The 23,366-nt window shown below is 38.2% G+C and overlaps 3 protein-coding genes across 6 annotated transcripts in view; 2 read left to right on the top strand and 1 right to left on the bottom strand.

The window, feature by feature from the left end:
• The window catches only part of palld (palladin, cytoskeletal associated protein), a 69,032-nt gene extending 68,186 nt beyond the window's left edge, over positions 1-846 (bottom strand). Inside the window, exon 1 of the mRNA XM_026159976.2 lies at positions 667-846. The gene's annotated coding sequence lies outside the window, so the exon portion shown is untranslated. The remainder of the gene's footprint in view (positions 1-666) is intronic.
• A 3,856-nt stretch (positions 847-4,702) lies between these two features.
• anapc4 (anaphase promoting complex subunit 4) lies at positions 4,703-17,181 on the top strand. The gene is made up of 27 exons (XM_026159728.2): positions 4,703-4,963; positions 6,356-6,471; positions 6,636-6,741; positions 6,823-6,955; positions 7,042-7,116; positions 7,205-7,231; positions 7,327-7,371; positions 7,461-7,545; positions 8,567-8,674; positions 8,768-9,003; positions 9,161-9,203; positions 11,677-11,753; positions 11,842-11,942; positions 12,024-12,075; positions 12,165-12,220; positions 12,350-12,396; positions 12,610-12,666; positions 12,746-12,802; positions 12,922-13,015; positions 13,144-13,241; positions 13,346-13,407; positions 13,490-13,528; positions 13,631-13,732; positions 13,812-13,889; positions 14,028-14,195; positions 16,484-16,607; positions 16,809-17,181. The coding sequence occupies exons 2-27, from the start codon at positions 6,364-6,366 to the stop codon at positions 17,052-17,054; spliced, it is 2,424 nt and encodes an 807-aa protein (XP_026015513.2). The 5' UTR covers positions 4,703-4,963; positions 6,356-6,363; the 3' UTR covers positions 17,055-17,181.
• Positions 17,182-17,988: 807 nt separating this feature from the next.
• The window catches only part of slain2 (SLAIN motif family, member 2), a 29,159-nt gene continuing 23,781 nt past the window's right edge, over positions 17,989-23,366 (top strand). For all 4 annotated transcript variants that reach the window (XM_026158036.2, XM_026158035.2, XM_026158034.2 and 1 more), the window contains exon 1: positions 17,989-18,710. In XM_026158036.2, coding sequence (XP_026013821.1) covers positions 18,226-18,710 — 485 coding nt within the window. In that variant the 5' untranslated portion in view covers positions 17,989-18,225. The remainder of the gene's footprint in view (positions 18,711-23,366) is intronic.

Genomic DNA, 23,366 nt, shown 5'->3' with positions numbered 1-23,366 from the left:
TTCAGCTCTGATCTCTATGGCGACATCAAACCTAGATGTATGTATGCATATTGTAAAACTGTTGATGTAGTTACATATAAGACGCTGTGTAACACTCAGGGCCTCATGGCGTCCTGAAGACCAGCTGTTGTTATTTTTAATCCCCTGGGCTATGTTTCACAGCAACACTGCAACCCCACACACCCCAAGCACGGGGGAGAAGTTGCTACCTTTAAACACACACAGGTATAGCTGCACTTGCACAAAATACACTTATGGCAAAGGACTAAACCTGGACAGTGTCCCAAAGGCAACAGCAGCAGCAGCGCAGTGATAATTAAATATGAATAAACACTGGGTTTGGCTGACAAATGTTAATAACTGCCATTGCTGCCCAAGTTACTGCTACCTCCTTATCTTTTCTACAGTTCATGTTTTACATTATTTTACAATCTCACAATGGTATAAATAACAGCACAAATTCTTCAGAGTGAGAGGGAATCAAAATGCTCTTAAAAACATGTCAGAGGGGATACTGTATACATGATGCTTGAATCTGACTGAGAGACTATATTTAAAAACAGCTGTACTGTTACTGTCACTGTCAGATTAAATGATTTCAGTCACACACTTGATAAATAATAAAGAAACATAAACATAAAGCACCGAAAACAGAAGAAAGCATACCTTCGGGTGTTCTGTTCGTCCTCTGTTTGCTCTCTCCTGGTTTTGTGGGTCCAGGTTTGTCTTGTTTAAGTAAGAATGAGTCGAAAAAGAAGCTTCTCTTTCCAGAAGAGCAGCCTTATTAGTCAGGCAGGCAGCAGGATCTCTCGGGTTCAGGGTCCAATAGCGTACTGCCTCTGCAGTGGCCTGCTGTCCCATCTGTCCCGGTCCCTAACTGCTCACTGTGTGGGGCTATATTTGGCCCCTGGCTCAGGTTTCACAGCCAGAATACTGGCACGAAGAGATAGTGTTGAGGTAGTCCAGGGGAACAGGAGGCGGCGGTGACATTTTTATACTGAACCAGTATTTGTTAATTAAAAACTGTAAAGCCATGCTGTTATAATACTTCAGATTGCACACCTGCAGTGTACTCCTATAAGCCCTTACCAGTAGGTTTACAACACCAACTAATCTGTGTAGTCAAGATAAATAATATGCATCCTGCAGAGTATGTCATTCTCTATCTAGTAGAGCCATCTGACACTAAAGTGACTTGTTAGTGTTGCCTCTATGCCCAACTGAGCTGACCCACTGACCCCAGACCCTCCGCTAGCTGGTTTGCCTAGAGGCATGGCATCCTACAATGGTCCTGGGACCAACACTTGGGTCAAGCTCAGGGTTCAGCTTCAGTTTAGTCAAGGTCAGTACTGTAGACATAGCAGTAAAGGTCTAAATGCAAGTGATTGCTCCAAAATTCATAATTTAATTCCTTACATTTTAAGGGCATCAGAGAAAGATGGCAACTGCTTGTCACAGGGCTGATAGCCTCTACGGTAATGCCACCGTACATTTGACACAAGATACTGTGTCAAATGCTACAGGGTGGAGGTAAACAACATATAAGCAGATGTTGTTGCTTTTGATATATATACATATTGTTCAAAAGCAGGATGCACAGAAATATAAAACAGGAAACAATTGCGACCAACTACCTGCGTCAGAAAAATAAACAATATGAAATAAAGAGCAGCAACATTCTTACTCCTTATTTGATTAAACAAAAGAAAAACACTGTGTGGTGTTTGTGGGGTGCATCTAATTGCGTGTTTGCACCTAGCCAAACCACTGGCACTAATAATTACTTCAAAAACACAATTAACTTCACCTAGTATCTGCTTGCAACCTTGCAAGGTCCTGTAGCACACTGTTAACCTGCGCCCATGCATATGTTTCAGTTTTCAGTTTTATTTGTCATATGCAAGTTAGCACAGGGTCAACATTACAATGAAATGTGTTTGATGAGCAGCAGTCACTCAGCAGCATGGTACAGTAGAAGAAAATATAATAAAATAAAAGAAAAAAAGAAAAAGAAAAATAGTAAAGAGCAAAATATTAGAGAGACGTGGTAAAAGAGAAAAGATGACTAAATATATATGTATCTATAAATATAAATATATGTACATATGTACATATGGGTAGTAATAGTAAAATTGCAATTATAGCGACTAGTGATCATTTTGTGCTTTACTGTAATGGTACACAAAGGCACCTTTTAAAAATTTATTCAATTATGTATAGGAAATACACTATTTATATCCTGGTTCATTCACCACCTGCTTTGGATGTTATCAGTACATTCAAAGGACTTTATTAACAGTAATCAGCTCCACAGATATTAGCCAGTACACTTGGGAATGAACACGGGCATTTGTATAGTGCTTTTCTCAAAAACTCAAGGCTCTATTTATCTCATACACAAACCCACTCTTACTGTGTATGTGAGTGTAGAGTATAGATATATGGAGATCCATAATTAGCCCTAAAAGGTATATATGTGTCAACTGTGCCTTTAGAGAGACAAAAACGGAAAGGCCAGTACAGTGGGGTAGAAAGACGCAGACAGTGAAGGACCATGCAGCCTCACTTGATCTATTTATGGGCCACTATCACATTTTGTGCTCTCAGAGCTATTCTGGTTCTTCATCAATCCACTGATTACAGTCAAGAGTAGGCGATAAGTCTGGAAGGAATTTCCTCTGTAATAACTATCTAGTCTGCACGCACAGACACACCAGCTAATGAGTAATCTTACATTCAACTTGCTTGTCATCCTACCCCACTTAGCAATAACTTTGTAAGGTATCATTTAAAAATAACCACATTATTTAGCAATGACTTCTATGCATTATAGTTTGTGGTCTACTGTATGTAAGAATAGCCATGGAACATTTCCAGGAATCCTTTATAGGCTACCATGTGTGCAAAAGGTCTTCCATCATAAATTATATTTACAGTGTTTTGGTTATAGGTAAATGGTCAGACATAGACATCATTTGCTAATGCTTAGAAATATCAACACATCTATGTATAATTATGTAATGTCTAATTTTGTATAACATTAAGCCACTGGGGTAAGATTAATTCTTAAAGGGCTTCTAACAGCTAAAAACATCTTACAAAAGTACTTGTCTAATACAAAACAGCAATCCAGGAACACACAAGGAGTTTGAAAGCACACAGGGCCAAACAGGGACAGACAAACTGACAAGACAATACAGGACTCACTCAACACATGTAAAACGAATGAGGTCAAGGCAGACAATCAAAGAAAACAGAAAATGTCAGAAAAAAGGTAGGGAAGAAAACTAAGACTACGACAAAACAGATGGAAACAAAGACAAGGAAGTACATGAGACACTAGGAATAAAAGAAAGGATATTAAAAAAATCAGGAGCCAAAACTCAAACATGTGAAAGGAAACCAGAACTACTACACACATGAATCCAAAAGATTAATGCAACAGAGAATTAAAAGGTTGTTCTTTTGACACAAAATAATGAAAATGTTTCCCATAAGTAAACCAGGTATACACCCAGGAGGTCAAAAGCACCTGAGTTATTTATTACAGCTGAAGTGTTTCTACTGGTTCTACTGCTGCACAAAAACAGACATGTTAAAACGTGCATAAGTGAATGTGCACAACACAAAACAGTTTCTTTGCAATGGATTCCTGAAGATTAAGAATGGCTAAAACTCTTCAGTGTCAATTTAAAATGGCTTTGCACATCTGTCTGCTTTTTTAAGTGCTAAAACTGTTTGCTTCAGTCTTCAGTTGTTTTTAGACTCATTAAATTCAATCATTAAACAATACAGACATAAAATTTACAAGTCTCTGCTTTTTTTTAGTTGTTTTATAACAATACAGAAAGAGCCATGTGTTGCATATAACAATGACAATGACAATTATATATAGCACATTTCATTACATGAAAAGTCGACATGCTTAAAATAGAAAATGAAAAAATATTAATAACTATGTAGGTTTAAAGTGCCCTAAGGCAGTGAAAACAGCAAAGCAGAACAAAACAAAATGTAAAAGAAAAATGTAAAAAAGCAAACAAACTTATAAATTGTAGGACTGTGTGAATAGAAAGGTTTTTACTGTGTTTTTGAATGTGCATACAAATTGGTCTCAAATCAGCAGGTAGCTTGTTCCAAAGAATAGGGCCACAATAACTGGACCTACCTTTAGCATACTTAGATCTGATTCTAAGAACAGTTAAAAAGTCTAAATCTAATGACCTGAGAGGTAAAAAAAAAATTGCATTGCAATAATCTAACCTACCTGATGTGAACACATGGACCAATTTCTCAGACTCAGCTTGTGATGGGAATTTTCTAACCTTAGATATATATTTTAGTTAAGGTAACCTTATTGATGTGATTGTCAAAACTGAGATCATTGTCCAAAATTATGCCAAGGTTCCTGACTTGCTCACTGTGTTTCAGAAAAACTGATGACAAATAAGAAGAAAGTTTTTGTTTTTGACTTTTTGGACAAACAACACGTATTTGTGTTTGTTCTAAAAACATTTGATAAATCCAGCATTCAATGTAATCGATGCAGCTCATTAGTTTGTACAAACATTTTAAATCATCAGAGGAGATAAATGAGAAGTACAACTTTGTGCCATCTGCACTTTTCCAGTTGTCATTTCAAGTTTCATTAAATTGCGTTTCTCTCTTAGTAAATTTGTCCCTTGCTTTCCGCCGTCGCTCCGCAATGATTGGTTAAAAGAAAAAAATGGCGGCGTCCGCGTAGTTGTAAAAACATCGCGAAGCCGTATTAAAATTAAAATTTCGGCGGCGCAAGACAATTTGGAACTCACTGTGGCGTATTATGGTTATCATATTTCTCCGCTTGTAATGTCCTAAATCATAAAAAATATTATCCATGGCCTTCTTTCTGCATTAGCTTGCTAGCAAAACCGCTAGCATAATATCAGTGGAACAGAAAGATCTCATCTGTCAGCTTTAAACGGTAAGTGAAGCTTCAGTTTAGTTTAGATTTAGGTTGTGGATTAGGTTTAGATATTTTATTTATTTTAATTTTTAATGCCTGGCTGTTTTTAACAGAGATCATAAGAAGTAACCTCATGAGGTTCAGGAACCTGTCAGAAAACTATAAAGAATCAGTCCGTATCAGTCAGTGAATCTGTTTATCTTAATCACTGCACTATAACAGTGGTGTTTAATACGATCTCCATAATCATATTAGAGGTCCACAGATACAGATTTGTGACAACTTAAAGAAAAGTTCTGAATCTTTTGACACTGTGTTTAAGGGGATCTTTTTTGGCGTATGAGATCATTTTACGGGCATGGTTTGGCTCCACTTGCCCTCTTTGGCCTGGGTGTTAAGCATAACTCCCAAGGAACAGTAGTGACCCACTGGATGCCGTTGCAGTGGGTAAAAAATTGCAGTTATGTCAGAAATTACTGCAGTTTTTCAAAATACTCTGCTTTACTTTTTTTTTTCCTTTAAAAAGTTCAAAGTATTTTTAGATTTAGTTTCAGTTTTTTTGAATCATAAAGACATTCAATTTTAAATTCAATTCAGTTTTAATCATATAGTGCCAAATCACAACAGCAGTTGCCTCAAGGTACTTTGATATGACACCCCAGTACAAGGGCCAGTTCAGTATTCAACTGAAAGTGGCATGAGTGTTATGTAGTGGTTACCACATTTACCTTATTTTAAAGCTCCCTGGTAAGTGAGAGCGTTACATCTGGTGCAAAATCTGCCAAATCAAACTTGTGGATTCATCTTGTTTTCAAGGGAGAAAAGGGGGCCACCAAAAGTTAAAAGCTAGTGGTGTGAAGAGGCTAATCTCCCCTGCTACCTTTTCTCAAAGACCCCTAACTGTCTTCTCCCCGAAATACCTGTACAAAAACTTTGGTTCACTGCAGAAACTTTTTCTTTGGACAGTTACAATGAGTATGTTATCTGCAGGCTATATGTTTTATTTAATTTTTTAAATAAACTAAGATACCTGACTTTAGTTTTTCCTTCAACAACACTAATAATACAATTAAGTAGCTAAAAAAATTGAAGCTGTTAATTAATTAGGTTAATATACTTTTTGCAAATAACTGATTGATAGTAGTGTCTGATTTGTGAATTGTAATAATATTGTTGATCAGTATCACAGTGAAAAATTTATATTTTTTCAAGGGAGGTAATGAACATACTATTTGTTTCTGCTGTCCAATAAAGAGTTTGACTTAAGCACAGTAGTGTCATTCTTCAACAAAAGCTCAGCTGATTTTTTTGGCTTTGACACAAATAAAAGCAAAACTGTACAGAGAAAACGTTCACGAAACGCTTAACAAAAAGTGTGTTTTTCAAGTATTTTTATTAACATTTTTTCAGCCAACAAAATGCCTGCCTTCCGGCAAGTAGGAGAGAAGCAACTTCCTAACCCTGTACTGTGTATGGCATGGTCTCCAAAGAGGGATCTGATTGCTCTGGCCAACACAACTGGAGAGGTAATATTAAAACAATTATTCTGAAACACAGCTCAGTATTCTGTGTGTGTGTGTGTGTGTGTGTGTGTGTGTGTGTGTGTGTGTGTGTGTGTGTGTGTGTGTGTGTGTGTGTGTGTGTGTGTGCTTTTTAATACTTTAAATACTTGGCTTATGTTTTTCCATAGTTGCTGCTTCACCGCTTGGCTGGTTTCCAGCGTGTATGGACCCTACCACCCAGTGAGTATACTGGCAAGGAGATCACAGCGATTGCCTGGAGACCAGATGGCAAAAGTAAGGAGTGACTGTGCGCATCTTTTGCTTTTTTTAGTCATGTGTTTGATGGAATCATGATGTAATATATCCTCTCTTCAGTTTTGGCATTCAGTCTTGGAGACACTAAGCAGGTAGTCCTGTGTGATGTTGAGAAAGCAGAGATCCTCCATGTGTTTCCTATGCAAAGTCCTGTAACTTGCATGCACTGGATGGAGGTGATTGAGGAGAGCAGGTATGCATCGATTGAGGCTCAGGAACCAAGCCAATGGTGTGGAGGGTGTGTAGAATAATGAGAGTGATTGTTTTGATGTGTTTCAGTGCCCTCAGCTCTTTTTACAACTCTGAGGATGAATCCAAACTCTTTCTTCCCAAACTACCAACTCTCCCCAAGAGGTAACTGCAATATTAATGGCACATGCAATTATAAGAAAACAGCTCCTTGGATGAATTATTAATATTTGTCCAAACTTTTTTTTTCCAGCTATAGTACAACTTCAAAGATCTTCAGGTGGGAAAACATTTTAATAAAATGAAGCTGTTATCCAATGTGTGATTTGATCATTCCTTGTAGCAGCTGAGTCTATTTTTCTATCTCTTTCACAGTGAGGAAAAATCTGATGAGATACTTAAACTCCTGGGGGAAGTCCGGTAAATAATCAGTACATGAACAAACAGTTGTATCTCAAATGCACTGTGCTTTGTAAATGATTTCACCACCTTATGTTGTTTCCATGCAGGCTGAACATACTTGTTCTGGGAGGAAATGCAAGCTTTGTGGAGCTTTATGCCTATGGCATGTACAGGATTGCCACGCTGGAAGGGGTAAGGCTTTTTTTGCTTGTTTGCTTGTAAATCTACTTTACACTGATGACATTTTCATTAAGTGGCTTCCAAGTGAAGGAAGACCAAAGGACGCTTTTCAAAATGTCTTTTTATTTTGAGTTTAATAAGAATGTTATGATATCAGCAATAATCAGATATTGTGACAGCCCTAAATGATATAGATGTAGAGCTGTGCTAAGCATGCTAATCTGGTAAAAGCTATAAGTACATCAGATGGAGTTTATTTTTTTGTTCATGATCCAGTTCTGATAAAGTGAGCAGGCCTGTGAGTTGCTTTTGATATTCTGCCTTGCCAAAGAAAATCCAGAAGAGAAACTGTAGATCTGAAGGACTGTTACACCCCCTAAATGTAAGCGTATGTTATTGCAGCACCAGCAGCTCATATAATGTAAACATCAGCTGTGTGAGAAATGTAACGAAACAGAAAGAAATGTACTATTAAGCCTATATGCAATGCAGAAAATTGGTTTTGCCACATTATTAGCACAAGAGCTCCAAAGTGGTATGGATAGAGGTAAACCCTGTCTTCCTCACTGGGCAGGTATTAGCCACCAGAATTAACAATTTAACGTCAGACTTCATGTCAAAAGCAAACTATTTTAGGACCGCTTCCCTTTAAGCCAACTTTCTACTGATTAGTGGACACTCATAAACAGACAGTGTGAACTATGCTCACAGCTCAGAACCAGGGCTTTGTGTCTGGGGTGACCATATTTCAGACATTGCCTCTCTTTGACATCATAAAGAGCCACAAATAAAAAGAAGACTGTCTGAAATGGACTATTAAAACCATGCTGACCTTATTATTTAAAACTTTGGCCTTATTTAGTATGGGCATCTACCATTACCAGTAGCTATGTGACAGAAAATGAGGGAAAGAATCCCCTATGGTCCACTTTAAATGGTGAAACAATAAATCCCACAAATTACTATCTAAATTGCACAAAAATAATATTGATTAAACTTTTGCTGCTTTTGTTGCCGTAACAACACCCTGCAGGTTTTGGGAACGTGCCGGAGCCTGAGTCTGTCCAGTGATCTTAAGTCTCTGTCTGTCATCACAGAAGTCAGATCTGCTGACGACAACCCAGAGATCTGCTATGTTCAGGTGAGACGGATTGTTTGACTTCGCTTTTCCATTTTCTGACATCCTCTCTGCTTTTACCTAAATTTCTCTTAAACCGATGTCTTCTTCTTCCAGCTGGACACAGGGTTGTTGTCAGATTGCCTGCCTGAGGTCACCAGGATGGCACGCAAGTTCACCCACATCTCCACCCTACTGCAATACCTGCACCTCTCACTTACCTGTATGTGTGAGGCGTGGGAAGACATCCTCATGCAGATGGATCTTCGACTCACTAAGTTTGTGCAGGAAAAGAACACAAGCACTCAAGTTCAAGATGAGTTTCTGGAGCTTCTACTGTGGGGGCAGTCCAGGTGGGACAGAATTACGTTTTTTTTCTGCTGTTTGGATTTGCAATGTCTAGAGTGTCCTGTAGATGGTAGCAACACATCTTGAGCTGCTAACTCAGCGTGTTGTTCTGCAGCAGTTTGAGGTAAATCATGCCAGACTGCTCTCTTTTTTTACTTGCAGCCCTGAACTGCAGGCTCTTCTCATGAACCAGCTGACAGTCAAGGTGAGGCTACAGTCCCTTTTCTTCATGGACTCTTCTGCTAATGTGGCAGCACATAAATGTGTCTTTTCCTATATTAGTTTCTATTCCTATTAGTTAGTAACTTTTTTAGCATTTTAGTAACAAAACTGTGAATGTGTCTCATTATATATACATTAAATGGTCTGAACAACACAAATTTCTGCATTTCAGTTCATATACTGGCATACATAAGTGATACTGGGTAAACTTTCAGTTTACCTCTGTACCTTGCTCCGTCTCAGCTCCAACACTCCTTCAAACAGTTGCTTTTTGCCATAATTTTCCCTCTGTGGACTTTGGACATGGAAAACTTTGAAGGAGCCAAACTTAAATACACTTTCAGTTGTGGTCAGAAGTATACATGGGGATGAATGTCATGGTAATTTTTGACTTTTAATGATTTCTTTGCACTGTTCTTTTTCCAGTGAGGAATGATTGGAAAGCATACGTCTTTAATGACTTAAAAAAAAACAAAAATCGGGTGTAAAATTTATTTTAGGTTTTCACACAGGGTCAAAATACATACAGACTCACATAGGCATATTCACTTAACTCTTAATAAGTGATGCTGAATATTCTATAATGTATTTCAACTTGAGGTTTATTAACCTCTTCTCAGCTATAACAGATGAAACTGTTATAGCTGCAAAGGATGGGCCGATATCATGTTATGCCCTGTAGGTATGGCCATATGCATGTCAAGGCAGATGAATTAATACTTTTGGCAGTACAGTATAAATAAAATTTTATTTATATAGTGCTAAATCACAGCAGCAGTCTTCTTGAGGCGCTTAATATTTCTCTGTATACAATACAGGGAAAACCCCCCTATGAGTAAGCACTTGGCGACAGTGGTAAGGAAAAACTCCCGTTTAACAGGAACACTACCTTCCAATTCTTCAGCTTCACCTAAAATCAACAGCTAGATGGTTGAAACTTGGGCAAAGTTGGGTGGTCCAGTAGGACAATGACCCCAAATACACATCAGAACTGGTTTTGAAATGGATAAAGCAGGCTTCTTCTGAAATGGCCTTCCACAAGCTCTGACCTGTGGAAAATCTGTGGACCTGCCAGGAACCCAACCAATTTAAAACGAACTGAACCAATTCTGACAAGAAGAGTTAAATCTCTAAAGTTGAATCTTTCCATTTCAGAAATATCCTTTTACAATGGCCAGCCACTCCCCAACGACTGGTATTATCCAGCCTTGTCCTTATTGTTTGTGTTACTGGGTTACCAGATTTTCTCATCTGGTCTTGCACAAATTTTCTTTTTGGAGTGAAAAATAAATTTCATCCTCCATTAAAAAAAAATTGTCTCCACTGAGCAGATCTGTAGGTGCTGGCACTTGTTTTATACATATTTAACCAATCTGTTTCCATCATTGTAATATTTGCTTCCATCAGATCTTAATGTATCATAGCATGTGTCTTAAGGGATTGCAAGCTGATTCTTGTTTTTTAAAGTTGTTAAAGATGTATGCCGTGTAATTACTCCACCCTGGAAAAAGAACAGTTCAGAGAAATCATTAAAGTCCTAAATTACCATGACATTCATGCCCATGATAAGCGTGTGAGTGCAAGCATCCCGGGGAACATATTGTTTTTCTTGAGAAGCCTGGGTTATTTGTGTATTGTATGCTATCTTGTTTATCTGTTGCACTTTAAATATGTCAATTGTGCATGGCCCCTGCAATGAGCAGTGCCATGTTACTTCCTGGTTAAATAAAGATAAATAAACAAATAAACCTAACACACAGACCTACCTAAACTCAGCTTTGCCATACATTTATGGTAAAGACAGTTTAGATTAAACTCTAGTGTTATTTTAGTTTTTTGCATCTAGCTGTTTCTAGAAGTCTTTCTCCTGAGCTTATAACAAAGCTGAAGTGTCACACAGCAGCAGTGTCTATTCAGAAGTGAAAGAATCATGCATTCTTTTACTTATCTGACACAACTCCCATGGCTTAAATAAATAACAAATCATTCCTAACATGGAGAAGGGATGTAACAGCAAATAACATTGTGTATATCACTGTCTGAGTCACACTCTAAGCACTATAATAAGCTGCCATGCTGTAGCTCATGTCTAATAAGCAAATTAAGTGTGTATCTGTATAGGCTATGACATCTGTAATTTTTATAATAACCTACTACTGAAACTCTGACATGGTTAGATGTCACTTTCAGTACTCTCACAACTCATAGGATAGGTGTGAGTACTGTGTGCCATTCTCTCAGTGCTGTGAAATTATCCAAATCAAGGCTTCAGGTAAATTATGTAAAAAGGGGCTTTTTGTCCAGTTGGCAGAATACCGTCACCTTAACATATTGATGAAGCCAGCAATGTTTTGTCTCCAATGTCTAAAAACGGCTTAAGAAGCATTAAGGTATACGAGTTTGTGAGAAGTTGAAAATGATGGGGTTTTTTTATTTAAAATTAATTTCTATTACAGGGATTGAAGAAGCTTGGACAGTCCATTGAGTCTTCCTATTCCAGCATCCAGAAGCTAGTAATAAGCCACCTGCAGAGGTATTTTGTCTTTTACTTTTCATCATGGCTGCCCTACCCTTTGACTGGTTGTCATTTTAAATCTGTCGCTCTCTTTTGCTGGCTGCAGTGGCTCAGAGGCTCTGTTATATCACCTCAGTGAGGTGAAAGGAATGGCCCTGTGGAAACAAAAGTTTGAGCCCCTCGGCTTGGATGCAGCAGCTATAGAAGGTGCATTTCAGGACATGCACAATGATTTAAAACAGGTTTTTTATGTCAGTAGTCACATGTGTGTATTTTATTTTATTTTAGGCGCTATCACAGCAGTTGGATCCTTTTCCCTGAAAGCAAATGAACTTCTGCAGTAAGTTCAGGACCGTAATTGAGTAATGCACATGTTTTTTAGAATTAGTGCTTCTGTTTTCAAGTATAATAACTTTTTTTGCCATTTAGGGTGATTGACAAGAGTATGAAAAACTTTAAGGCCTTTTTCCGTTGGCTGTATGTAGGTAAGAAAAAAAAAAAAAAAAAGAATTGTTGATCTTGAAACATTTAAAATAATTATTGTGCATGTATGGTCTTATTTATAGATTTGAAATTACTGTTTATATGCTCACACACTTTTTGCTTTCCCACAGCAATGCTCAGAATGTGTGAGGAGCATGTGCCACCAGAACTCAATAAGGTGAGCTTTATTTTTTTATTTATTAAATGTTTACTAGAAGCAGTTAACAAACCGTTCCTCCTGTTCAATGTATGGTAATCTACATCCCAGCAAATTAATTGCACAAATTGACATAAGGAAAATAATGTTAGAAATAATGTTATTTTGATTTAAGTGTTCATGGGATTATTTTAACATCCATTATTTATCTAAACATGTTGTTTAACTCCTTAGATGACTCAGAAGGACATTGCCTTTGTTGCTGACTTCTTGTCTGAGCATTTTAGTGAGGTGAGCTCAGCATAATATCAGAAACATGCTAATAAGTTTAAAGACTTTTTTAACTTTTTAATTTAATGTGGTTTAACAGAATGAGGAACTCTTCGGTCGTAAAGGGAAGTACTTCAACGTAGAACGAGTTGGACAGGTAAATGGTTTTGTACTGTTTATCTTTAGCTGGTCTTTTTTTGTTTGTTTATTTGTTTGTTTTTAATGGAACTCCTGCTTGACCGCATAGTGGTTTGTCTTTCCTAATAACATTTACAGTACCTGAAGGACGAAGATGAGGACCTTGTGTCTCCACCCAACACAAAGGGGAACCAGTGGTTGAAGTTTTTACAGGACAGCACACACCTGAAAGGTGAATTATCACCTTTGTGCGTTTCGGAGTTGGGTTAAATTCTTTGTTTTGCGTGAAACTACTTAAATGTTGATTGTACTCAAAATACCTGTTAGTTACCTGATTAAATGTTTCATTGGTTTATTTAGGGAGCCCTTTGCTGTTTCCTTCATATCCCCAAAAGTCTTTGCACTTTGTCAAGAGGATGATGGAGAATGTGATTGAGGATTGTCTACAGAAACCCGCAGTAAGTTTTGTGCACTGTAGATTTCTGCAGTCATTCAAAATATAAGGCTGGCTGGCAATGTTGTGTCCTCTCTCCTCTTAATTGTTTTGTTTCTTTGTGTGTAGGAAGTAATTGGAAAGTCGGTAAAACAAGCCATCTTTTTGCCCTTGTACAACGTGCCAGAGAGGTATAATCTTATGTGTAAAATCTGTTGTATTTTAAATATAAGCCATACACTGAGACTAAATTTGTATTTACCTGTTTTTTAGCTCCGAAAACACTCCTCGGCTTTTTGAACTTCCATCTTTGTATGTAAAACACAAACATCATGCAGTTTTTTTTGTTTGTTTTTTTTATCTGTAAAAGCAAGATGGGGTTTTAATTAATGTTATTCATTTGTCAACCTATAGGTGGAATGACAAAAAGGCCAAAATGCATTATGTTGTGTTTTGCATGCCAGAGATTTCACCCCACAAACTCTACCTGTTACGCAGAGGAACTGACCCAAACAGGTACATTTCTGTAATTCAGTAAGTACTTTTTAGATATTTGCTTTTCATTTCTAACCTCATTTGTTTTATATTTTTGCAGACCTATCCCAAACAGCGTCATGTCGATTAATCTCACCCATCACCTTGACAGTGGGGATGATGGAAATGCTGCAGACCAGTGAGTCACGTTTATGTTGTTCCTTTACTGTATTAACAGATATAAACGCAAAGAAATGTGTTTATGTGAAAGGTGTTTATGCAAGGCCAAAAGATTTTAAGGTGTGTTTTTTTTTTTTTTTTTTTTTTTTTTTGTCAGGTCTCATTATTTTTACAGCTACCTGGATGCTCGTTTTTATGACGATGAAATGCTAACTGTGGTCTTACAAGGATCTGAAGAACTCAACGCCATGCGTGTCCTTGCTCAAATTCCAATTTCTTCCAGCTTAAGCTGCGAGACAGAATTCAACTGGGAGCCAAACCTGAGGTTTGTGTTTACGAATTTTTTTTGATTTATCTTCATTTAATAATTATAAATCTTTTTCTGACATTTAAAAAAAAAATGCAGATACACAGGTACATGACACATACATCATCAACGCAAACACTCTAGGAACACCAGCGAGTCCCATCCAGGTGCAGTCTGTAGGTTGATTACCTTTTTCTTGCATCCCAAATTAGAACTTGAACGGCCCACCTCAAATATAAAACACCCTACTTTTATTTGAAGTAAGGAATAAGTGGATTTGTAATTTTGTTACTGTTTGCTCTACAAAAGTAGTACCAACATTCCTTTTTGAACATTGCCTGGACAGCCTTCCATTGTTTTACTTTTATTAAATCAATTTTTAGATTACATATTTTCGCACACCAAAACTGAAGCACTGAACAAACTTCTTGGTCTATAGTAGGGCTGCTCGATTATGGCAAAAATGATAATCACGATTATTTTTACTGAAATTGAGATCTCGATTATTTGACGATATTTATTTAACCCTTTAAGACCTACTATAGAACCAAGTCCGCCAGAGATTATATATTTTTTTTTACATGTTGTAGTGCCATTTGTGGGAGCATTTCAAGTTGCTATACAACTGTTATAGCCCATATTTTAATAATATGTATGCATTAAGTCCATAGTAACTACATTAATTGCAAAAAAGTGCAATAAACTACAAAAAAATTGAAAATCGTTTTTGTTTTTTTTACATATATTTCTACTTGGAGAAATTTAAGAGGTTTATCCCTCAAAACTTTAAATACAAAAAAGTTGCACAAAATAGTTTACAACAACAGGAAACTTATTTTGAGTGTCTTCATAGTTTTATTTTGGAGATACACCAATTTTTATACACTGTTTTTTTTTGTTTTTCCTGCAATCCTATGATGCAAATTTGCAAAGAAAACAGCATGTGCATCAAAATAAACTATTTCCAGCAGTGAAGTTTGAGTTCTAAGCATCCCAGCAACTATTCAGAAAAGTCAAACATGACCAGTATAGGCTTTTAAGGCCTACAAGTAAAAAACTACATTTCCGCGAAAATGACGTCACTTCCGGTTTCGGCCAGGAAATGGCGGACATGTGATAGTTCGCGCTGACGTCTGTTTCAATGTGGGAAGTGTTACGAACAGCTGATCAGATCGGCAAAGCGTGTTTCTGGAATATTATGTTTTTGTTCCTGCAAGCGCTTTTTATGCAATTTTTGCAAAGCTATATGTGGAAGGAAACCGTGACCGAGAGCTGATGGCATCAGATGTAAGTACAACTCCTCCGGATTCATATGCAAAACAAATTATTGCACTAGCTTACACGGTTCAGGTTCTACAGGGATTTAAAAATAGTTACACAACACGGAGCGTGCTGCTCTGACCGGCTTTAAAGGGTTAACAATGACTTTAAAAAATAATATAAAATAGTGTGCAACACCACTGAAGTTTTTTTTACCTCTCTTTTCGACCAACGGCAGTCACTCTTCTCTCCAAATAACTTCTGCTTAGCTTTCCGAGCTTCCCTCGGGTCCTCTTAATCAGCGGTCTCCAACCTTTTTTGCGCCACGGACCGGTTTATGCCCGACAATATTTTCACGGACCGGCCTTTAAGGTGTCGCGGATAAATTAGGGAGGGGCTAATAATCGGCTCAGTCATTTTTAATGATCGTTGAAAGCCCAGATCGTAATCGTGATTAAAATTCGATTAATTGAGCAGCCCTAGTCTATAGCACATAACAAGCCACGATATTATTAAGATAACCCATGAAAATGCTCTAAAAATTACCAACAAGTACACACATAGTGAAGCGGTCCAGTTTCTTGACCAACAAAGCAGAGCTGAGGCATGTGAGACACTGATCAGCTCCTGCTGTTTTTTTGTCAGGACACTTGTCGAAGTTGCCGTACCTGTAACGCCACGAATCTATGAATGACTCATAAACAAAAATTCTCCCCACGCCCCGAAAATTGTCCAGTGCTCATAGTTTGATAACCTTGATAATCACATTGCTCTCAAACCATAACCAATGACATAGCATTGCTGGTAGTCACAACCATGTTTGTTGTGTTTATCTAATTAAACCACCAATTTTAAGGTGCTGAACCTCAAAAGTGTATACATATATTATATCACTTATAAACTACTCGCATATTCACAGATTATTAAGTACTATTTTATTAAATCTTTTGGAAGTACTTAAATGTAAATGTAGTTGGTTTATGACATGTTGTAAAGCTAAAACTTTAACTTTAAAGTGCACATCTAACCTTGGCATATATTTACAGGCTGGACCAACAGAGCAGTTCCATCCCGTCCCAAGGCCTGGTGTTGGGTAATCAGTGGCGTGAACTGGAAAACATGAAAGCCCAGTTTGTAGCTGTTAATGGAATCCGCAAAGTGGCCTGTGTGGTAAGAATTCACATTATATTTAGTTTATGTGGATTTTGTTTCACGATATCATGAGTCATCTGCACTGCTGTGTTTTTCAGTGATCAGTCTAATGTCGTTTAAGCCATTTTCAGTCTTCTCATGTTTCTCCGGCAGTGGGGGAATTCCAGTGAATGAATATTGTGGACTGTGGCCAAACATTTACTTTTTCTTTCCCGACAGCTAAGTACCAATCTGAGGCACATACGTGTTTTTGAGATGGATGTGGAAGATGAGGATGAGGAGGGAGCTGACTCACAAAATGCCAGTGCTGATCAGGAAGGACTGGAAGCTACCATGAGCAGCCAGGGACAAGGAGAGGAGGAGAATTTGGAGGCTGAAGGTGGGGCTGGAGAGCAGGAAGAGGGAGAAGGTGTTTTTCAAAAATGTAAAGAGCACCTGGAATCAGAAGAGGCCCTGGATAGCTGAGAAGCTATCTCCAATAAATTAATCTACAGCTTTCTTTTTTGTTACTTACATTTTGCTGTTATTGTTGTAGTTTTTCACAGCATTTGTAAAAAATAAATAAATAAATAAATGAAGATGTAAAAATAAAGCTACATTCTCATGTTTGCTTTATCTTGACTAGTATTTTTTTAATGGGGTCCCACAGGAAGGGACCCACAGCGAGCATTATTTAAAAATATTTGGATCCTTTTTTTACATAAAGTTCTCAATTATACCTTAATAATAATACTTTAAAAGTTTTGTCATCAGATTATCAGAAGATGAAGGCTAGTATTTAATTTTACACTGCTATGTAAAAGTCTTTAACAATCCCTTGTAAGACCTTGTAATTTTTTGATTTTTAGTAATTTACAAATTGAGCAAAAGTTCTGAAGGCCTTTTTCTTTGAATGAAAAAGCAGCCAATGTCCAAGCATTTAATCTGTTCCCATTTATTAACTGATACTGTGAAAAAGGCAAAAAAAAAAAAAAAAAGACTGTTTAACGAGCATAAAATGTAAATTTATCTTGGCATAGTGTGCAGCATGTCCTTAAAAAAATCTGAGGATACTCCATAATTGGAGGGTAACAGAAGCAGCAGGCCTACAAAGCGATCTACATCTGATCAGCAAGTTAATTTTTTTTTTCAGAATTATTAGATATTTGAACTCTGTATCCCAGTAGTTATAAATGTATAAGACTGTACCCAGGCGGTTAGTTGTAAATATGTAGTAAATCACAAATAAACATTCAAAATCCTGCGTTTAGGAGTTCATTCATATGTTACAATGTGGTTTCTGTAGCCAAATTTTCGATCCATATCTATAACGGTGTAGTTATATGTGCACGCGCAAATAGGTGTTGGTTACGTGGTCGCTCCCGATATGGAACGTGGTGACGTGTGTTCTCCGCCGCCTGTTGGTCTTTCACAGTTGGTGACGAGTATTATGAAAATGGCCTCAACCCTACCCGTGAGCACGAATAACCGGAGAAGATGACGACGCTGAGCTTTTCAAGTCGGTTGAACACCAAAGTGTCTTCTTTGAACACCCATATAGCAGTGAAGTAAACAAAAACAAAGGGACTCTCGGCAAAGAAACGCCTAAAAATACCCCTGACCACCGCATATTTTCGTAGGGCTGAGAGGAGCCACTATGGAGGATATCAACTCTAATATCAACGCGGACTTGGAGGTGCGGAAGCTCCAGGACTTGGTGAAGAAACTCGAACAACAAAACGAGCAGCTCCGGAGCAGGTCTACGATGTTGTCTTCGTCCGGACCGATGTCAGGGAACCACAGACCCCTGAGCGCCGGATACGACTCGTCGTCCCTGTCAGCAGGGATGGCAGCCGGTCTGGCCGGCTTCCCTGGGGTGGGGTTCGCTGGAACGGGCGGCTACGGTGGGCTGTTGGAGAACAACCGCTGTTTAAACCCCAGACTTTCTTATGACGGCATCAGTTTCAGGAGGGCGTATGAGGGTGAGGGGGCATCTGCTGCCACCTCTTTATCGAGTATGAACTCATTTTATTCAGACACTAGCAGGGGCTTCACGGATGAAGGGGAAACCTCAATTCTAGATGAAGTGGAAATCTTAGATCTGGAAGACATGGACTGTCTAAACGAAGACGAGGACAGCTGGTGAGTCAAAGCCTTGTCTTGGGAGGTAACTTGCCTGCTCCGCCGTGTTTTTGTCTTCGGGGCTGGGTGACAGCTTTAAATGCCTGGTCACAGCTGCTATACACATTAGCTGCCACCACAAACGCCTGGCATGAACAATCATTTCAGTAGCTTGTCTGAAATCTGAAGTCATCCCCACTGAAGGAGCCTCATTGTGGATTACTGACTGCAGGATGTTGTTTGGCAAGTCATATGGGCGATCCCAAGGCACTTCTGTGACTGTCTGAATATAAAAGACAGGCTTTGTCTTACAGTCGTTGTCAGACCGCTCTCCATTCTTTCCGTGCCTAGAGTTTGTTCATTAGTTTCAGAGATAGATCAGCAGGCCTGTGGCAATTAAAATCATCAGTTTCTTGGTGTTGTGATGTGACAGATTGCTTGGCTTGTCGTGTCAGTGTTGTACAGTAAAAAAATCAAAGTTGTTTTCCTGCCCAGCAGCCATGTGGGAGAGGTAGCCATGGTTATATTCCTCTTCTGAAATCCCTTTAGCGCAGCAGTTGGCACACAGCTACAAGTGCTCTGCAGCACCAAGTGAGAGATGTGAAATAGGACAGTTATCTCATCAACATGGAGAAATAAACGCTATGGCAGGGTCCTAAAGATGATTACAAGAATTGCATTAACAGGGGTTATAAACATAAACTGTTAATCTTATACACAAGAGAGTGTCTTGTGTATAAGATTAGCATTAGGCAAGAGTTGTAGCAGTTCCCTCAAACCAAGGTGTTGTGCATGTCCTGATGTTTTGTCATTAAAGTGACAAACAAAAAAGGGACAATGTTTTTACCACAGCCCAGATCATTAGATTGTGATTGCATCATGAACAAAAAGCAAGCTAAATTAGTCTGATGTATTTCCTGTTACCTCTAAGATCTTTAAATGTACTTTTTGTAATTTCCCCCCAAAAATAGAGACATCAGGGGGTTCGTATTTTAAATTTAGTTGAAATTTGCTTTTTAAATTTTTATATTTCCTGTTTAGATGCACCTATTGCTAATCCACCAGTTGTAATTAGGTCTTTCTAATAGCATTACTCATTTTAAAGCCAGACTTGGAATGCATAAAACTGATATTCACACAAGTTAAAAAAAAATTTCTATGTTAGGCCATTACAGTTTGACAAGGAATTCATGTTTCTTTGAAAGTAGTTGCCCTTGAAGAGATACCAAATCATACAAGAGGTGGTATTACACTGCAAAAATGTAATCAACGTGAAACATTTTGGATTGTAACATTACAGGCTAAAAATCTTTAAAAAAAAATATGACTTTCACTGTACTCACCAGACACTGACAGCAACACTTTAACATTCACAGTAGAGGAAGATAGAACCAATACAGTATTGTTGTTCTGCTTGTTAACTCCTATGTATTTCAATATCCTTTCCCGCTAGATTGTGCCCATATAATTTAACCAAGCACTGCGCATTTCTGCCCTTAGATGGCTTTAGAAAAGAAGTGCAGCCCGTCAAACTCCAGACTAAATTGGATTTGACTGTTTTTGACTTCCAAGAACATCATTGTTGACTGGATGAAAATATAATGATGGCCCTTTTCTTCAGGAAATGGTTATCTATCTTATTAGGACGGGCTTATATGCATTGCTTCTGCTATGGTAATGATATTGTAGTAGGCAACACGAGGGCGTAACTCTTAATGCATCTTAATGGCAGTTTTTAAAAGCTGCTGCAATCAGGGCATATCATCTGTTTTGAAGTTGAACATGCGCCAAGTGCTTTTACATTTTTAGAACACTCCTAACACAAACACTGTTTCTTCAAGGGAGGATAAACACGAATCCTGTTAATCAGTTTGCATTTTTTGTAATTATTATTTCAGCTAACTCAGCTTTTCCTGTCTTGCTTGCAGCTGCATGCCCATGCCAGCTACTGAGCCCTCGGCATCAGACTACTTTCAGACATTGCTCGCTCATGCCCAGCCAAGCTAGTCTCATTATGCCCTGGCTGTTTGTCCATCCTCTGGATTAGATTGATATCTGGGATTAGCCTATAGTGCCTAGCTTTTGCCAGCTCCTGTCACAGACTCCTGTAATCCCATGAATTAGCATCAGAGTGGATTTAAAAAGGCTGCCTGCTCCTGCAGCACTCGGCCTATCAATAGATGCCCGTTGCGCTCCTGTTTCTGCATGCGCATGACACATATCATTGTTTCAGATGTAGTTTTACATTGCACTGTACCACATGTGAATGGCTGTCATTGTGTTGATAAACAATGACAATGTGCAGTATAAGTATAAGGCCGGTATTTCTCTGCCCTTGCTTTGCCTGTAATGTTTCTGCTTTCATCTTGAAAGGCTTCCTCAATGGCTGCAACATTGCTGACAGCTGCTGACTCAGATTCCTCCTCTGAGTGGAAACTCAACTCTACTCTTCTCTTCTCTTCTCTTCTCTTCATAAACATTTCTATTGCTTTTATAAATGGGGAACACAATTAAATTCAATTTTGATGAGTGAAAACATGTTTAGACTGTTAGAAGTTGAAAGCATATAAATTTTACAGCCACTGAAAGTGCCACAGTCACAATTCATTTGCTCCAATGCACTTTTTGACCTCATCTTAATATGGAAATGAGGCGAGACTGATAGCGCGTCAGCTATCTCAGGTAATGCTGTATGTACTTTAGTGTTATTTCTTTTCCAATGATCTTGTTAGGTTAGCTTATTTATGCATGTTCTATACCTTTGCAATCAAAAGTAACATAAATTTTGTCATTTTTCAGTTCAGCAACTTTATGAAGCCTTAGTTCTCTGTCTATGACTGTATTTCTTGCTGTCAAAATGACATCACAAATGTTATTTGTAAGCAGAAATTATGTCGTGGTAAACAAATGTCATTCTTTACACTCAGTAAAGCTGTAGTTAATTCAGTGTGTCACATGTGTAGAAATGGTAGATGTAGCCACCATGACATCATCCAGCGGTTCTGGACTCTGCATTTTGAAGATTCATTGTTAGTGTTTTGGCTGCTCCTATTTTGGTTTTTGCAGCCAGAAGTTACCATATGTGGAGAGAGGATGCAGCGCTAAGTTATGAGCTAATGCCGTATAGATTTGTTAGCAAGCTGCAAAAACTTGTATGGGTGCAGTGAACAGAAACAGATACCTGGTAACTGGTGCCAGGTGATGGTCTGAAAAAATACCAGAATTTTATTCATCAAAACTGGAGCCTAAACTTCTAAGCACCTAGCAGTCACTGACCAGCTCCAGTTGCCTGTCAACACCTCTCACCCAAAGCAGTCACACACCGCAAAAACCCCCAAACATTTTTGTACCAGGCTATAAATATGGTTTTTAATGCTGCTGAACATTTTAACACTGGAACCTGTGGGAATTGACCAATTAAAGAGCTAAATTTTTAGGCACTTTAACTTAATCTTCTAGCTCTGGAGGTTGCTCGGGTAAAATTATCTGCCTGCAGCATCAACTTTAAAAAATAAAAATAAATCCCACATTTTGTTTTTCGCTGGCTTGTCAGTTTGCATATGAGGTGTCATTGTGTCTCTCTGTTTAGTTTGGTGTGTGCACTTGGTTCTGCAGAGCAACTAGATGTGTGAGTGTGAAGTGATTTTCAGGCCGTATTTTCCCTGCAAGCCTTGAGTTTAACTTGAAGCCATATTAAAAGTGTTTGGCTATTTAAATGAGTACATATGATTAAGTATTGAGATTTATGGTCTTTTCAAAAATATTTTTTTAAGACTGTTTATTCTTAAAATTTCTTAAAACTCAACACATGCAACATAAATAAAAGGGTATTAACAGGGTATTTACTATATTTTTAGAGTCCCCTTAAATAATTAGCAAGGCTCAAGATTTTAAATATTTATGTCTGAAATAAATTAGCATTAAAAAAATTTTTTTTTTCTTTTTACTAAGAAAACATGAATTCCTTCCTGCCTCTCCACATCATCCACTATAAGGCAGCACTTTGTAATAAAACCAGGTCCAGATTAGCAGCTTGTTATCCTCTCAATCACATTTCCTCTTCAAGCTGTTGACTAACACCATATATGCGGTGTGATAGGAGTGATCTGTCGGTCATTATTAGTAGGGCTGCCACGATTTGTCGACTAGTCACGATTACGTCGACTATCAAAATCGTCGACGACTGATTTAATAGTCGACCAGTCGTTTGAAGCTTTGTAAGATCGCAAAAGACGCAGGAATAATAGCAGGATTTAAGAGTGTAATAACGGACTGAAACAGAAGATGGCAGCACTGCATGTACAAGGATGCCAGCTGCCGTTAAACCCCGAAGAAGAAGAAGCAGCTGTGTCCCAGAATTCATAGCGCGGCCCAGCTTAGTTTCCAACAATGGCGGTAGCTAGTTAGTTTTAATATTACTCTTATTATTCTTTCTGGGTCACAAAATAAACGTTTAACATATTTTCAGGCGAGAATGTAGCTGTGTAAACCTCAAATATCGGCTCAGTTTATCAAGACACCGCATATTTTCAAAAGCGCTCCGACGTTTTCGGAGACGTCTGTTACCCACTAGCTCGATAGCTAGCCGGGGGCTAGGTCACTAGCGCCGTGAGAACACCGGACTCCCGGCAAATTTTTTCAAACCCACCGCCGTCTTTCGGGACTCAGGTTAAATAT

This window comes from Astatotilapia calliptera, chromosome 23 (assembly GCF_964374335.1).
Source record: "Astatotilapia calliptera chromosome 23, fAstCal68.1, whole genome shotgun sequence".
Taxonomy (NCBI): Eukaryota; Metazoa; Chordata; class Actinopteri; order Cichliformes; family Cichlidae; genus Astatotilapia; species Astatotilapia calliptera.
Note: the sequence above shows the minus strand (reverse complement) of the source record. Positions and strands in the feature narration are given on the sequence as shown.

Excerpts from the sequence above, each read along its gene's own strand:
- anapc4 (XM_026159728.2), top strand. The coding sequence starts at position 6,364 with ATGCCTGCCTTCCGGCAAGTAGGAGAGAAGCAACTTCCTAACCCTGTA. Across the intron at positions 7,117-7,204 it reads CTACCAACTCTCCCCAAGAG|CTATAGTACAACTTCAAAGA; the intron begins GTAACTGCAATA and ends TTTTTTTTCCAG. Across the intron at positions 12,221-12,349 it reads TTTCCGTTGGCTGTATGTAG|CAATGCTCAGAATGTGTGAG; the intron begins GTAAGAAAAAAA and ends GCTTTCCCACAG.